The 17675-nt window shown below is 45.5% G+C and overlaps 1 protein-coding gene across 1 annotated transcript in view; it reads right to left on the bottom strand.

Annotated features, from left to right (window-relative positions):
- Nucleotides 1-812: 812 nt before the first annotated feature.
- Nucleotides 813-17675, bottom strand: part of Tnn (tenascin N) — a 62257-nt gene continuing 45394 nt past the window's right edge. Inside the window, exons 18-21 of the mRNA XM_075988366.1 lie at nt 12835-12931; nt 11840-12007; nt 4970-5133; nt 813-1876 (exon numbers count right to left, since the gene is read on the bottom strand). Coding sequence (XP_075844481.1) covers nt 1736-1876; nt 4970-5133; nt 11840-12007; nt 12835-12931 — 570 coding nt within the window. The 3' untranslated portion in view covers nt 813-1735. The remainder of the gene's footprint in view (nt 1877-4969; nt 5134-11839; nt 12008-12834; nt 12932-17675) is intronic.

The raw sequence follows: 17675 nt of genomic DNA on the forward strand, positions 1-17675 counted from the left end.
TCATTCAAAGTCCCCACCTCCATCACTATCCACCTCCATGACTCCCCTCAGGTAATCACTTGAAGTCATAAAAACTGACTTGGTTTTTGTTGTCAGGCTCGAACACGGGAGATGATTGGTCATTTACTGTCACTCGCCACCGCTGGAGTAGAAGCACCATTTGTTTATTGGCAACCTTTGGCTAGACTACGTGTGGATTTGCTTTGTTTAGGGGCAGAGCCTGGTATGGGATAAGTGTATTTAAATAGTAAGTGTTGAATACATGACAGCCTCTGAGCTCCCTCAGCTCCAGGACCGAGCACGGCTCGTTCATCTGTTTCTCTAGCAGGCCACCCCTTACTACAGTCTTGAATCAATGACCAATGCGCACACACCTTTTTAATGATCAGCCCCAACCCCTAGTGAACGTCATTTAGCCCTTTCATTAGCAGACAGATCTAGCTGTTGCTGTGGCCTTACTAGGGGGTGCGGAGACTGAAAATCTGAAAGCTTGACAGAAGTGATTTCCGGTGTGTGGCTTGGCATTGACCCAGAGTTTAAACCTGGGAAAGCTAAGCAACAATGTATAGCCTGGACCAGAAGGGGAAGCGCAGCTTCTAGAACATTTGCCTTCCTCCCCGCTCATACTTCGGCTGCATTCCAAAGAGCATGCTGTCTTATCACACAAGTAAGACTACAGCCAACTGCATTCCTGTATAATGCTCAAATTGTCCCTTCACTTGTACTTACGTTAAATTTAGAATTCAAGTGCACTTAAGTGAAGAAAACAACACAAGGCAATTTTGAAAAATCAAACGGTTTGTTTATTTTTTTTTCTTGAATGGGAATTTAAGTTACTTCAATGGTCACTGACTTGGCTACAGAAAACCTTCCAAAACGATACCAGACACACAAAAAGGATGAGATGAGGGAGCTTCCAGAATGGGGAGCAGGGAAGGAGGGAGGCTGAGGCCCAGGCCATTTAGGGAAGACTGGGGGGGGGGCGGATACCAGTTATTTAGAGAGACAGATTATTTAAAGTTGAAATGACTGCAAATTTATTTACAACATATGCAGATCTAGGAAAGAGATTATGCAAATATCTGGAAAGGGGCGGTTAAAAATAGCAATGAAATAGGAGCTTTGGTCTCCAGCAGGCTAGAGATCAGTCAGAACTTAGCTAAATACTAAGGCATCAGGGGCCCACGGTGCTCTCTCTGCCCTTCTTCATCACACACAAAATTTAAAAGGAGGAAGATTTGTACTTTTCCTTGGGGGGAGCCAGAGACAACAAGTAGTAGGTTGCCTCAGTTTGGACCTCTGAGGGATCAGAACCCCACTTTCCATTTTTCTTCTAGAAAGATCTACATCAGATATATACATAGATCTCCTCCAGTTTCTAAAGATTTCCAGTTGGTGATCTACTGGATGGTTCATTTCTTCACCCTAATCCAATACAGCTGTCATTAAGGATGGACTTTAAAACCATACAGCTCCAATACTGTGTCCCATACGTCCAAACTGTCTAATTACATTGCTGACTTTCTGGGCCCTCCGTAGAGACTGGCAAACATGCAGGTGACATGGTAGGAACCTCTAAAACTTGAAGTGTGATGATATCGTTAGCCCTGTAGGTATCCAGCAATCTAAGAGGTTAGAGGCTATGAACATCCCTCAGACTTCAGCTTCCCAGTCACGGCCACCTGCCCGCCCTAAGCTTGTCTGGTCTCCTGTGAAGACAGGCTCAAATCAGCCTTCAGAACATTCTCGCTCTTCCTCCTATGGACCGCTTCCTTCTGCCAGAGAAACGGTCTCTGCTGTAACCAAAGGGGCGGATTTTCAGCTCCACATAAGGAATGGAGAACTCATGACCTTTCCATGGCTCCCAGTTCACGCCCTACAAAACAAACAAACAAACCTACATGAAGAAAAAGTATTTGGGCAAAAAGTAAGGTGGTTTATGATAGAGGGGATCCTAGAGAGAGAGGTCACTCCCTCTCTGAAAGAGGAGGAAAAGGAAGAGGAAGTTCCAGTAGGAATCGGTTATGAGCCAAGAAGGAGGGCCAGATCATGCACGCTCTCCTGGAATCTGACAAACTGGGCAGACAGGTCTCCATGGTGGGAAAACGGATGTGGGAGAGGCCAGAGTACAAGGATGACAAGAAGGTCAATCTAGGCAGAGATCAGTAAACCCGTTATTGCTTTACTCTGTCTTTTCCAAAAGCTAAAAGGCAAAAATAAACATTAATTAGCCAATTGTGTAAAATCATTTTCAATTTAGACTGTTCAGATATTAGTGCTGGGATAACAAATGGCCTGCTGAAAACAAAATTTCATTTTATGTCTTTTGACTGGTGGGCCCAATAATATTTAATTCACTTAATAACCTTGCAACCTGGCCAATAAAGAGCCCAAGTGACCAATTTTATGTATTTTAATTTGTGAGGTAAATAATAAACAAGAAGCTAAATGCCTTGCAGACCAAGAAAAGCACATTAACCAGATGAATGTCTTTTATTAGCAAATGCAGGAATGGTTTAGGGCATGGTGGCTGCTCCTTTCAAATATTTGATTTCCGATCATAGGCTTCCCCTGGTCAGCCCACATGCTGCCACCATGATTCACGGGCCAACCCTCCCCATTACCCTGGGGGCAAATTTCTTCTTCCCTTTGAAAAAGAAAATTATATAAGGATTGGGAATGCTGGCTACCTAGTAAGGACCAAAGTAATAAAAATGTACCTGAATTTGAGAGGCGCTAATATTTATGGTAATATTAGTATATCTGAGTTCTGGGGAGAGGTGGCTTCATAAAGGCCAGGATCAGGACCTGGTTGGAAATTAGAGACCCGGGGCAGGCTTATGAAGGACAGGAGATAGATGGTGAGTATAAGAAAGTACAATTTTCAAGAAGCCAAGAAGGGTCGACAGATGTCCTATATCTGGCAAAGAGCCACACTGATAAGCAAGGATCATGGAGGTCCCAGAAAGTACTGACAGGAAAGTCCGCAAGGGAGGAGTGCTCACATACACTCAGTCCTGAATACAGTCGTGACAGAGGGAAGCGGACAGGGTGTTTGCAGCAGACTCTTGGTGACTCGGGTTAAAGTGGAGCCAAGGATGGGTCTGACCTAGAGTAGAATCTGCTCACCCAGTGATCACGGGACTGAAAGGGACAGCTCTACTGGAGACAACGGGAAAGACAATGAAGTGTCCGCTTTTGAACAGAATGTCTGTGTCCTCCCCAAAGTCTGCACGTTGAAGTTTTATTGCCCCGGTTTGGTGATATTCAGAGGCAGTTCTCTGGGAGGTCATTTTTAGATGCGCCCACAACAGAAGAGGAAGAGGTCAGAAAGCCTCTCTGTATTGTATGAAGATACAGCTGGAAGGTGCCTATTTCCAGCCAAGAAGCAAGGCTCCATCAAGAATGAATATGTGGGCACTGATCATGGATTAGGCAGCCTCTAGAACTATGAGATATATATGCATGTCTGTTTTCTTTTCTTTCTTTCTTCCCCCCCTTTTTTTTTTGTTCGTTTGTTTTTTGTATTTTGGAGACAGAGTTTCTCTGTGTAACAGCTCTGGCTGACCTGGAACTCGCTTTGTTGACTAGGTTGGCCTCAAATTCATAGAGATCCACCGGCCTTTGCCTCCTGAGTGCTCAGATTAGAGGCATGCACCACCACTGCCGCCACCACCACTACCACCACTAGGCACATGTCCTTTTTCTAAACCACCTAACCTTGTTGAAGTAACCCGATCTATAGCAGGGTCTGTTTGTGAATTAGTAAAGCACACTGAGAGCTAGGTGTGGTGGCGAATGCCTGTGATCCCAGCTCTCAGGAGGCTAAGTAGGAGAATTCAGAGTCCAGGGCCAGCCTAGGCTAAATAGCAAGAGTCTGTGTAAACAAATGAACAACAACAAAAATTTAGCCATATGTGGTGACAAATGCCTATAATCCCATAATTTACAAGGTAGAGGCAGGAAGATCATGGGTTTATGATTAGCCTCAGCTACAGGGCAAGTGTAAGGTCAGCCTGGGCTAGATGAGACTCACCCTGTCTCATCAAGATTACAAAAGAAACTTACAAATGAAGTGAGATGGCACATGATTCACATAAATGGTTTTCATAAATGGGTGACAGCCAGTCACCCATCTGCAGCTGAGAACGTGTATGGTGGTGCAGTACAGACCCTATAGGGTGCGGTAGTGCAATGCAGCCCCTATAGGATATGGTAGTGCAATGCAGACTCTATAGGGTATGGTAGTGCAGTACAGACCCTATAGGGTGTGGTAGTGCAATGCAGACTCTATAGGATATGGTAGTGCAGTACAGACCCTATAGGGTATGGTAGTGCAGTACAGACCCTATAGGGTGTGGTAGTGCAGTACAGACTCTATAGGGTATGGTAGTGCAGTACAGACCCTATAAGGTGTGGTAGTGCAGTACAGACCCTATAAGGTGTGGTAGTGCAGTACAGACCCTATAGGGTGTGGTAGTGCAGTATAGACCCTATAGGATATGGTAGTGCAGTATAGACCCTATAGGGTATGGTAGTGCAGTACAGACCCTATAAGGTGTGGTAGTGCAGTACAGACCCTATAGGGTGTGGTAGTGCAGTATAGACCCTATAGGATATGGTAGTGCAGTACAGACCCTATAGGGTATGGTAGTGCAGTACAGACCCTATAGGGTGTGGTAGTGCAGTGCAGACCCTATAGGGTGTGGTAGTGCAATGCAGACTCTATAGGATATGGTAGTGCAGTACAGACCCTATAAGGTATGGTAGTGCAGTACAGTGGTAGTGCAATGCAGACCCTATAGTGTCTGTCGTCTGGAGACATCGCGAAGCCTAGATCATGTTCTCCTGCCTTCACTGAAAGCTTTAGAGAGAGGGGGCGGGGCTACCACACTGACCTGGAAGGTGTCGCTTTGGGAGTATAGACAGACAAAGCTTGTGATAGAAAAGATATGCACCTGTCACTTACCTCACTATGCTTGGTCTCCCCATATTTGCCATTAGGGTTGGCCAAATGACAGTTCTTATACCACCAGCCACCATGATGTGTCAGCGCACAGTTGCTGAGGGCAATATCATTGTCTCGGTCAAAAGTCGTGAACTTCCATCCATTGTGGTAAGTGAGAGCATCTCCTGAGGGAGAGATAAGAAGGGAGTTGAGGCTGTACTCCAGGACAGTGCCGCCGAACAGGATGACTCTGAGTATTAAGACCCTGCAGGGACAGTGAGCAGATTTCTGGGCCTGTACTACTGGGAACTAGCCAAGAACTGGATCCCCGAAGCCAGCACGTGTGCTGTGGGGCTAGCATGGCTGTGGTCCTGGACCAGGTACCTTACATCATTGAAAATTTAAGAAGGATGAGCATGCAGCCCCCCTACCACCCCCGCCACAAGCCTCTCTGGTGTCACCTTCTGCTGCCTCAGAAACAGCTTAGCCCTGTGGAGAATGCTGAGGATGTGGAACACTGAGGAAGCCTAAATCACCAGTAGGCAGCCTCTCTGTATTGATGGGTACTAGAGCTACCTTGATGAGTCTAGCATTAAACCTTGTTCTCACACCTCAAACGGGGTGAGGGCAGGAACCATGAGGAAAGAGGCCCCAGCAGGAAATATCTAGGCAGGAAATCACCAAGGATCCTGTTGTATATCACAGATACTCACAACTCTCTCGGAACGGCTAACTATGTGAGAACATGATGTAGAGAGATGAAGAAGTTGTCCTTGCAGGCCTGTCACTCAAACGCCAGGCCTGTTTCTCCACCAACCTCAGCAGCCTTTACACTTGGAAGCTCTATCATCACATCAAGGGTCTAACGGCCCTTCTCTCCGTCCTTCTGCATTTGCCATGTTTCCTGCTGTTCCAGACCCAAACACATGCACCTTGCTTGATAAGCCTTTCACACCCTTGATCTAGCCCTACTTTCTCAAGTCACTCTCCCCACCTCTACACAGCTGCCATCCAGGCCTCGCTCCAGCTCTGAGCCTGTGTTCACCCACCAACCTCCCCCTCACACTTCATCTCCCAGCCCCTGTGGAAATACCCATTGCACTGTTTCGAGTCTACCATCCCACCTACTACCACAGAGACGATTCAGCCCCCTTGTCGGGCAGGTTTGCTGCTGAGCTGTCTCCGATGGAGCCTCCAATCCGCTGTCTCTACTGATGAGGTAAACAGGCCCATGTGCCCTCTGCCCTTCGTTAGTCAAACTCTAACCTCCCTTAAAGCCTAGCTCAACTCCACTACTGAATAAGATTCTCCTCACTGATCCTCCTCCGGTACACACGCGCACGCACGCGCACACACACACCTGAACTTCTCGAGCCCTTCTGGGCATGTATGTACAATTTAATGCTTCATTACATCCTGTCTGCCATCTGCTTTAATTACTTCACTCGACTGCACCTTTTTGCCTACCACATTTGTCTTCCATTTATAAGTTTACTTTCTTTTTCAGCTCATAAAAGGCAATAAGAGCCCATATCAATCATCAGCTTAATCAAGTTCCCCTCCTGCAACAATGACAATCACATTTACATCTGATTACTGTGACTCTCACAGGCCTACAAGGTGGGCAGGACCCCTCTGGATCCCACAAGGAAACGAACACCTGGGGATTATTAGTCTGTGGCCACCTAAGGTCCCCGAGTCCGTTAAGGAGAGCACCAAGATTCAACTGTTGGTTCTCAGATTCTAAGAAACGCAGATTCACCTGCCCCCCCCCCCCCTCACTCGCACAGAGGGCTTCATCCCTACTAGTAAGTGCAGTCTGTCTCTGATGGCCTTCAGCAATGGTCCTGGAGGGAGTTCCCAAGACCTAAATCACAGACATCATCTGAGAACCTACTAAAGACACAGATTCTCAGGCTCATACTTAGGTGAGAGCATGCATCTGTGCCTCCACAGCCCTTCCTATGGCCCCGGCACAGCTGCAGCTGCATCCACATACTTATTCAGAGAACATACATGTCACCTGCAGTGGGCGGCCTGTGTCACCTGCGGTGGGTGAGCCCCATCCAGGTTCTGGGGATACAAAGCAGAGGAGTTTCTTGTTCTTGAAAACGCAGTTGGAGTGAGTTAGGGCAGGCAGGAAAAGAGCTCATAAGGGCAGGGGACGTGGGCACAGAGCTAATGTCCACTTAGGAAGTTCAAGGGCCTTGGCTCAATCCCCAGCATCCTCTGTCCCTTAAAAAGTAACTAGCCCCTGCGTGAAATTAAGGTCCAATTTGTCCCTCCAAGTCTGTAAACTTAGCAGTGGTCCCTTCACGCCTCAGCCAGCAAAGGCAGGAGCAGTAAGAACGGAACTAGGGAGTCCACTCCTCTGATACCAAGATGGCCAGGCCCACAGGAGTTTCTTCCAGTCACAGAAAGACCGGCTGTACCTTTATTTGTGCACATTCCCTCCTCCCTCCAGATTCCTGCAGACAGTTAACTACAGCTTGAAATAACACACGATGGCTCCCCTAGTAACGGTCTTTTAATAAGCACAGCTTTCCTGGCTGGAATATGAGTTCCCAGAGCTTATTTTCCACAAAACCACACAAGTGATTTCTCGCAGATCACTCCAGTTATTTAACTATGGACCCTGGACTAGAAAAAAAAAAAGCGTGTTTCTGCCTGTATGGGATTTTTTTTTTCTCATTTGTGCATACGGATTTTTCTACCTTCAAGAAACTGAAGCCACCCTTGTTCAGAGTGTAGAAAATGAGTATGTTCGTGAATGAGAAAATAACTGGCCCCGGCTGAGGGAGTGTTACGACTCAATGAGTTCATCTTACTAAGGCAAATGGAGTTAATCTGGGTGCGATGGGAACGCCTTAACCTCAGAACTCTGGAAGCAAAGGCAGAGGATTGCAAGTTTGAGGACAGCCTGAACTACATACCATTTCAAAAATAATGAATTTTAAAAGTAGTTAATCCGGTGATGTTTAGAGACCCTCGTGTTCGCATTAGGAGAAACGGCTGCTGGGATCTATTCTAAGGGTGCTATTCTACTGGCTCAGAGGGAAAACTGGTTCACCCAGTTATACCAGGCTCAAAGAAGATCTGAACCTACACTCAAGAAGTGGCTACTCAGCTGCTCACTGTCCATCTCATCCAAACGTCACTCTGACCCCCACTCTCCTCCCCCAGTACTTTGTGGTTCAGGATGACTCTGCAGCCACCTCCTAAGACCTAACACCAGGAGAAGCCATAAACATCATATCCCCTGTGAGTCACATTTAGACACAGGGCTGGGGGGCTGGGAGTCTAGACCTCGAATGTTGTCCCTGAAATTGGGGGTAGCAAGTAAAGAGTGGTGGTGAACGTCTAGCTTTTCCTTTTCCCCATGAATATATTACTTATTTTTCTTCTTAAATGCCAGCCTTTAAAAATACATTTAAAAATATAGGACACACTGGCTTTGGGTTGAAACAGCTCTGTATGCACATTGTCATTCCTGGACCACGACATGCTGTTAGTCACATTCCCCAATGTCCCCAGGGCGTGGACCCATTCCTTGAGCACCCCAGCATGACTGAACCTCGGGTAAGAGGGATATGAGATAAGCTGTAGGTAGTTGGCTAGCCCAGTGGGAATGCTGAGACAGAGTCTATTTATGTCCACATTGTTATCTCTACATAAATGAACAGCATCTCAATGGTAGGACATAAGAAAGCCTCTAAGATGCAGAAACAGAAATTAAGCTAGCATTCTGTGGCCTTGCTGAAGCTTCCTTTGTATTAATAATAAAATAATAAGTCCATAAAACATGACTTCAATGGCAGTCAGAAGCCATGAGCCCAACTGCATAGTCTGAGCTGGGGACAAGCTTGAAGCCTACCATTTCCACCGAGGTTGTACATCTCTGCTATAATAAAAGCACTGGTGAGTCTAGACACAGAGACAGGTTGTGCACAGAGATAGCAAGACCTTCACCTTCTACTTGAACATCTGTCCTCCACACTGTACCTCATCATTTAGGGCATAGGTAGCCAGAAGCTTCCTAGGTTTTAAAACCCTCACCCAAACCTAGAAGCATATTTGAGGAAAGCTAAAATGCCACTGACCCCACCACTGTAAGACAAAACATAAAGGTAGGTGTGATGGTACACACAGGTAGACTAGACGGCTGCCTAAATGCTATGTGATTTGAGAGTCTCCCAAGGCTTCCTATTTAAAAAGACATCCTCTACTGACGGGTCCTGTTGGCCTGAACAACCTCAGAATGGGAATTATCCCCTAGTCACAGTTAAAATGCAAATAGGGTACCTGGGAGGAGAACCACATTAATTCAAGAATATGTTGACTCCCTTACCCATTAGCTTCAGCTCATTTGCTGGATTATGGTAACCAGGCTCAGAAAAGCAAGTTTAATTGTTCAAGAAAGGAAAGGGAAAGAAAGGGACAAACTGAAAAGATAGATCTGAATAAAGTCTCAACCAAGAGACCAGGAAGGGTGCCAGGATTGGGGGAGATGGGAAGGCAAGTGAGCCAAAGAGAAGCACCTGACTTCCAGCCTCGTCCAGGAAGATCTCAGGAACGAGGTACGTAAGAACTGAGACTCTAACCTGAGAAGGAAAGGCTAAGTCTAGCTGAGGTGTAAAGGCTAGCCAGATAGCCTACAGGGGACAGACCAGAGCACGAGGAGGCCCATATGGGCAACTGAAGGTTGGCCTGCAAGTCCTCTCTTATTCCAAATGATGGGAGAGACTGGAAGACGCCATCAGGAATTCAGTCTGACCCTAGAGATGAGGCATGAGTTATGTAACTGACTCAATCCTCTGAGACAATGAATATCAATTATTTTAGTATTAAATTATTATGATCACTGTGTATGGTAGTGTATGTGTTAATCCCAGCACTCAAGAGGCAAAGGCAGAAAGATTACAAGTTGCATGCTAGCCTTGGATACATAATAAGAGCTTGTCTTAAAAAAAATAATAATTATGATCATTTAAATCATTCTGAAACAAGCCTGGTAATTACATGAACAAAGGTCCATGCGTGTTTCCCGGTTGTATCCGAGCCGCCTTTTCGTCCTTGAATGAAAAGGAAAAAAATCCTTACTGACTGGCCTCATTGGCCTGAGCAAGTTTAGAACAGGAGTTATCACTTGGTCAGGGTTAGAATGCAAATAAAGTACCTGGGGGAAAGGCAATTAGTTTAGAATATGTTGACTCCTTCAACTTACTTTCCCACAAGCCTGACTTCCAGGGCTGACCCCATGTTTTATATTCCACTTAGAGCGCATACAGCGCGACCCATCTCTAGCCCAGAAAGATGCAGATCGCCTGAGGAAGGAAGGGGGAGTCCAAAGCAGAGTGGGCCTTGGTAGCTGTAGAGTCTTTTTCTGAACTTATTTCTCCCAGAAACACATCTTCGCACACTCTTTCCCGTTCAATCCCTGCTTCGACTCCTTAAACAATTCAAACTTGACCAAGTGCAAACTTCTGGGTGATGGGTACCCACCTGCTCCCACACCAAACTGGGGGTCTATTCCTATTAAATATAGTAAATATTCATGAGATTAGACAGGGAAATCCTGCTAGAAATGTCATTTTTAAAAATTTCATCAACTCTGCAGCAGACTTGATGCTAAATACTAAGAAACAAGAGTGAAATTCTTATTATTGTTTTAAGAAATGAAATCATAGAGCTCAAAGAAATTTTCTGTTCACAGTTGACCACTTCAGATCATGGCCCCAGACCCCAGAGAGCCTTGAGGACACAATTTTGAGATCACCTCCAAGTCTTTTGGAGTACTAGCAATCTCCTTGCCTTGGCTTAGTCCTCAATTCCCCCAAGACTCCCCCAGGTGTGATGAGCCCCTTCCTCCCTCCCTCTGTGTTTAGCCTTTTGTCTGAGCCAACTGCACTCCCAGGTCCTACAGGAAGCTTTTCCCCACCACTCAGGTCCTTGCTGTACCACCATCTCCACCCCGAGCTCCTTATTCCCCTACCACTTGGTCTGCAGAAGTTACTTTGTGCTTTTATTCTCCCTTTCCCATGTATTTTAGAGAGGAGAGACTGTGACCTATGCAGTCAGCCAATTTGGCTGGTAACACATTCCTACATGGTTATACCAAAGTGTGGAATGATGCAAAAGGCAGAGGGCAGGCTTTGCTTAGAAGGCATGAACATCTTTTTTTAAATATCGGTATTAAAGGAGCAACCACAACCACACCATCTCTTAAAATAGTTGTCAGTATAATCCCAGCATTTCAGTCATGCTGCTTAATTCCGTTCCTTTCCCTACAGAATTGCACACACCACCCATTGGCCAGAATCCAACGAGCAGCTAATGGAGGCTAAGAGTCCCTGCTCTTGGCTAAACCACTCATTTTTGTGTTGTCTTTGTTGTGTAAGCTAATGAGACCTAAAGCTCTCACTGCTTGACTCGGCACTTCCATTTTTCTGTTTTAATTTACAGCAAAATACTATAAAATGTTGAAATAACTCTCTCTCTCTCTCTCTCTCTCTCTCTCTCTCTCTCACACACACACACACACACACACACACACTGTTACACAGGCAAACGTAACAGTCACACTGTGTGGAAGCCCACTGAAAAGCAGAATGAAATTGTTCAAAAAGGCTAATGTACAACAGCCTAAACCAGAGGGGCATCAAGGAAGGGTCTGGGAGGAGAAAACATACAAACCTTCCTTTCAGATTTGTGGTTAAAGATTGTTTTGACTTCCTTTACCCTCAAGCGCTTTCAGAGAGCATGACTTCCATTGTTAGTGAGGACAACCAACCGCTACCTGCCAGTATTCCACAACCCACATCCATTGCACATGGCAAATCAATCCTCAAATGACAGGAGCGAGAGACTCCTGGAGAGAGAAAGCCCCCTTACCTGCTGTGCCTCTGTACTTCCCAACTGACAGCTTGTACCGCTCTTTACTGGACGCCACTTGGAAGAAATCATACACAGCGTAGGCGGATTCGTTGAAAGTCTGTAAGTCTGCCCTCACCTCATACCGCGTAGGAGTGCCAGAGGTGAGATTGTGTAGTTTATCAAGTCCTGAAAACATGGAGAGGGATTCTAAAGACCGGTCGGCTCAGGTGGGTGAGCGCTCACTATCTGCATCTGAGACATTCAGAGCTAAAGGTCATCTTAGCATTTATCTTCTCTGTTAATAAAGGGCTGTCCCAACACTTTCTCCTGGGGTACTAAGAGTCCCATTCTGTGGTTTCTTTGGCATGGCAATGCTGGTGACTTCATGGAATGCCACCATGTAGGAGAGGGTGTGTAGTACTGGGGTGACTTGCCCCTTGGTGCCACCTCACTGAAGCAGAAGCAGACCTTCTTTCTGCCGTAGAAGAACAGATCAGCTACTCATCCTCAGAACTCAAACATCATCTACTCTGTTAGACATTGAATACTCAGATTCAATCTTTTTAATTTCATACTTCCCAGAAGATGTTTTATTGGATATTTAACTCTCTGTGAACATCTGCTCCAAAAGAGAGCAGAGGGAAAAATGGGCAAAACTAATTCCCATAATATCTGGCTGCATTAGCAGAATTACAGGACCTGCTAGCACATCGTATTAACGAGAGCCCAGAATCCAATCAATCAGCTGTTCAGCTGTCATTCTACTGTGCTTACATGAAATGCAGGCTCTAGGAAGACTCCGTAGAGCTTAGCTACAGCATAAAAAGTCACTTCTGGACATCCTATCTCTTCACCTCCCCTAGTATGCAAGAGCCTTCCAATTGGCATGGCCACATCACACAGTCTCCCTATCCTTTGGATCTCTCCTTGAAAATGGGTAAAGAGCCTGACCAGATCATCAAGAGGGGTGTTATCTTCCCACAACCCCACCTTCCTGATTCTAGAGATCATACCAAGCCAGAACTCCTTCATGGGGTCCCCAAAACCCTCTACATAACTCCGCCAACGCTTGAAGAAATCCAGCTGCCCAGTGTTCCGTCTCTGGAAGACCTGTAAAGGAAAAGAATGTCTTGCTCTGTTATTGAACCAACATAACTGCAGGGCCAGGAAATGCTAGTTGTATTTTTCACGTGGCTCTGGGAGTCAAGAAGAAACTATGAACCCCTACATTTCCTAAAATGGTACATGTTTATTTTTCAGAAACAAATTTTATCTATGTCTCAGTATATTGACGATACTGTCTATTATATTCATAAGAATTTAAGGCAAAATGTGCATTCCAGGTATGAAGAGGTATAGTACCTAACAGGGAACATTGCTACCTTCATAGAGCACAGAAAAACTTGGGAGAACCAGTAATATATTACTAATAGTTGGGTGTGTGGGATAGAACATTCCAGGTCTTTTCTGTCTCTGACATATAACCTTAAAGCCTTTGACTCAATTGGAGCATGATATATTTGTATTTTGTCTTTTATCTTCCACTTAAATAGTTTGAAAGTGGGAATTATTTTAATTCACAAGAATCCTAACGTAGCAAGTATCTAGTATTTATAGAACAACACAAGTTCACTCAACAAATATTTATCAAGCATCTACTAAATAGAAGAAACCATGCAAGGTGATGGGCAAAATGAATACAGCAGAACTGGTTTCTGCCCAAACAGATCAAACAGTCCAGTAAATAAGAAAGAAATAATCAAATGAATAAGAATTCAATTAAATCAGTGATGAGAGTTATGAAGGAAAGGCACAGCAGAACTGTACCTACACAAAAGCCAAGAACACTCCCCTGGGAAATAGCCGAGGGCTGCAGGGTAAGCAAGAACATCAGGAAGAGAAAGGGAGGCTGGGCTGTCGGTGGTCCTGGGTGTTCATTAGGAAGGGATAGGAGAGGAGGCTGGGATGTGGGCAAATGTCAGCCCTGGTGGGATTCAATTTGGTTGAAGATGGTGGCCCATTGTATAAAAGCAGTGGTAATTTTGGAGACTTCTAAGCAGGAAATGGGATCTTTCCCAGGTCCTTCTGGCTGCAGAGTAGAGAAAAGTCTGGCCAGCGGCAAGAGTGGTAGGAAGGTTACCAGTCTGGAGACCACTGCATTGTGCTGTTAAAAGCAGATGGTAACTTAGACAAGAAGCCACCCTGAGAACAGACAGAAGTCAACAGAATGTAAGCTTGGAAGGCATGGTGACAGACAGAATATGGACCTGAAAGAGGAGAGCCAATAGTGAGAGCTCATACACACAGCTTGATTGGGTTTGGAATTCCAGTCCATGTTTTTGGGGTCTTGACAAACTACACAACTCCACCGCAGGCACTGGTGTTCTATAGGAGTTTGGATTGCAGAACTGAGTAAGTATTCCTCAGCTTCTTACAGAAGGGGATGCTGAGAGGGGCAGCTTTTTGAGCATATATCATAAGTTCATTTGGGAGCACTGTGGGAGTTGGGGTTTGTTCATTTTCCTTCCTTCTTAGCTGTACTTTAGTCAAACCTAGGGTCTCATGAGTGCCAAGCAAGAGCTCTACCATTAGGCTGCATCCCTGGTCCAGGACGAATTCTTTTTGAGGTTTCCTGGTGAAGAGAGGTCTCATGTAAACAGCTGGAGATTCGGGTATAAAGAGAGACCTAGGCTTGATTTCTAAGGAGGATGCATGTGGGGGAAATGGCAGGAATCCACCAAGTCATTGGACTTTTCTTGTCCCAAGAACACAGAACTTTTTCCAGCTTTCTCTGTGGTTAAGTAAAAGCTGTGTGTTTCCAGCCAAAAGGACAAGAGTAGGTGGAGTTTGCCATGTTGTCTTCCACCGCCATGTGCCATAGTAGAAGCCACAAACCGAAACAGCCCAACCACAAAATGGAAGCAGCCTGAACCGCCGAGTCACCACTCTGAGTGGTGACTGCCAAACCTACAGAGCAATGCACACATGAGCAAAATAGCTCCTAGATTTGAGCATGAGAACAGGAGAGTGCAGAACCATTCTGTCCTAACGAATACAAAGATCCACCAAGACTCAGGGGGAAATGAAGGCAACAGGGGAGGATACTGCCATCTAGGAAGAAAGTTAGAACCTAGATCTGCAGGGTGCTCATGGGCATGGGTGATTTCATTAAGGAGCAAAGAAGCAACTAAGAACACAGAAAGAAAACTAGAAAAGTGGGTAATCACAAAACCACAGAGAGAAATAATGGTCGGCCGTGTCCAATACCAATGAGCGGTGAAGGGATGTAAGAGCCAAACTCCCTGGGAGACAGTGACATGGAAATCACCCACTTCTTCAGCAGGGGCTGTGTTAGGGAGACAGGAAGCCAGGCTGGGATGAGCTGAGGAGTAAATGGGAAATGAGAAAATGGAGACTGATGTGGGTTCTATATCAGACAAATGGGTTGCTTTCTTTCTTTACAAAAAGATCTCTAGTCCAAAAAGAAAGGTCAGTTCCTCTTGAAGAAAAATCAGAGTCCTTTTATGAAATAAACTCGAGAAGTCCCTAAACCCAAACACACCTGTGCACAGTATTGAAAATGGCAATGTGTATCATTCCACTTGAACTTCAGAGCCAAGCTAAAAGCCATCCTAGCTCACTCAGTAATGATTAGCGACCACTTACCGAAAACTAGAATTATAACTCTGCTTATTTTTTTTTCTTGTATTCATCTAAATGAAGAAGTCCCAACACAAAATCCTACCCATGGTGTTAAATCTGGTAAAGGAAACCTGATGGTTGTGTGATCTTTACATTGTAGGAGGAGGGAGGGAGGGAGGAGGTGAGAATCCTGACCCTGATGGTTGTGTGATCTTCACATTCTAGGAGGAGTGAGGGAGGAGGTGAGAATCCTGCTCAAGCCCCACATGGACGCCTACATAAACTCCATTCGCAGCACCAGTAAGCCTTGTGGCCTAGGAGGTCCTCAACAGAGACACCCATGGGAAGAGAATATTCCAGGCTCCAAGGCAGCCACAGACGCGGCCTGGCGAGGGGAGAGTGAGTCAGTCCTTTTGGTTTCTGATCTCAGCCAGCTCACTGTAAAGCAGAGACCCAAGTGGGAAAGAGAAGTCTACACAGCATTTCTGGGAAAACTAGATGAGAAGGCACGTGTCTTACAAAAATGTCCTAGGAATGGCAACGTGCTGATGAGCAAAATTTAGGAAAAACCATTGCACGCAGTATCAACACGGTCCATCAGCACTGCTCTTCTTACTCTCCTTTCCTCAGCTGCCCACTCATTAAACTTCCCTACTCTTTTTTCCCCTTCACTCTTCATTCACTTACTTTATAACAACCATGTACTGGACATCGGCTGAGTGCCGGATCTGAGGAAAAAGTAACGATGCCATTTCACAGATGGCAAAGCTCAGAAAATTAGCCATGTTCACACAACCATTTGGTGACCCAAAATGGATAACACACAATCCCATCATTCAGTAGGAACGTTTGAAGATCTAACCCTTCCAGCTCTATTTCCCAGGTAGCATTTCTGGACACTTGGAAGACCTGTTTCCTGGGGAGAAGCCTGTGTCAAGCCTGCTCCTGGATTCTTCTTGTACCACCGACAATTGAATCCTAGCTGGATGTGGTACTGACACTTCCTTATTTGTATATCCACTGTGCCACTAGCATTCCCACTCCAAGGCTGGGACTGATTCTGAGCCTGCCCTTCTCAGGATGCATTACCAATGTCTCTATCTCCAATCAATGAGCAGGTTTGGGGTTTGGGTTTTGTTTTAAATAATGCGCCAGTGTGTCTAGGGAAGCCAATTCTGGAATCTCCACACTTACTAGATGTATCCTTGATTAAATTGGCTAATTTCATTTTTAAGTTAGCTAGTTTCATCCCCCCGAAATACAAGGTCTCAGTGTAGCCCAGGCTGGTCTCAAACTCACACGTAGTCCAAGGATGATCTTGGACTTCTAACTCCACTCCCTTTACCTCTGCCCCCCAGGGGCTAGCATTACAGTCGTGGACATCACATCCAGTTCTCTGTGATGTCAGAGAATAGTCCCTGAGCGTCACACGTGCTAGGCAAGCAATTTTCCAACTGAGCCACAAGCACAGCCCATGCTTCACCTCTCTAAACCGTCAGGTCAAGGTACAGCTGGACCCCATCACCCAAGAGCTTCAAAGGAGGCTTCAGGAAGGTGAGCAAACCATGAAACAGCAGAGTCGGGTACGGATAACAATAAGCTGTTATTATATCTCAATAATTGTTAGTTTGTATTTTATTCTATCATCTTTAAGTGTACCGACCACACAGATAATTTATACATCTTAGTTTGGTTGAGGCATTTGAGAGATTAAGATGCTCTGTAATGAGCTATGTATGAATAGGAAAATGTCTTAAGAGGTGGTAAAGTATCTTAGGAGGGTTCTACAATCCAGCACCGTCATTGTGCTGGAGACATTACTCATTGTCTTGAATGACTAAATCAGGAGAGAAAAGTCAAGGTTGCATTTAAATGCCTGTGGAAAGAGCCTCTGCTGCAGCCCTTAGACTTCCAAGATGGAAAGATTGGAGACTTCTAAGTGTTCCCTGATGTTCTTTCCAGTCTCCTCCTGGCAGTCTGCGTTACCTCAGGGCAAAGGCCTCTGTCTGTTCATCGAATTAGGTTCCTGCTGCCTGGGACACAGAACAACTTCCATAAAAGGATTTTAAAAGCTCAGAGGAAACCTAGGTCATCTTTCAGGGACAGCTGACCCTTAGAGACCAAATAAAACACAGGCTGACTGAATTCAGTGGTCCTATAGCTGACTGTGTTTGAGTCAGGCTCATTTGCATGGTTGTACAGAAGACAAGGT

This window comes from Microtus pennsylvanicus, chromosome 10 (assembly GCF_037038515.1).
Source record: "Microtus pennsylvanicus isolate mMicPen1 chromosome 10, mMicPen1.hap1, whole genome shotgun sequence".
Taxonomy (NCBI): Eukaryota; Metazoa; Chordata; class Mammalia; order Rodentia; family Cricetidae; genus Microtus; species Microtus pennsylvanicus.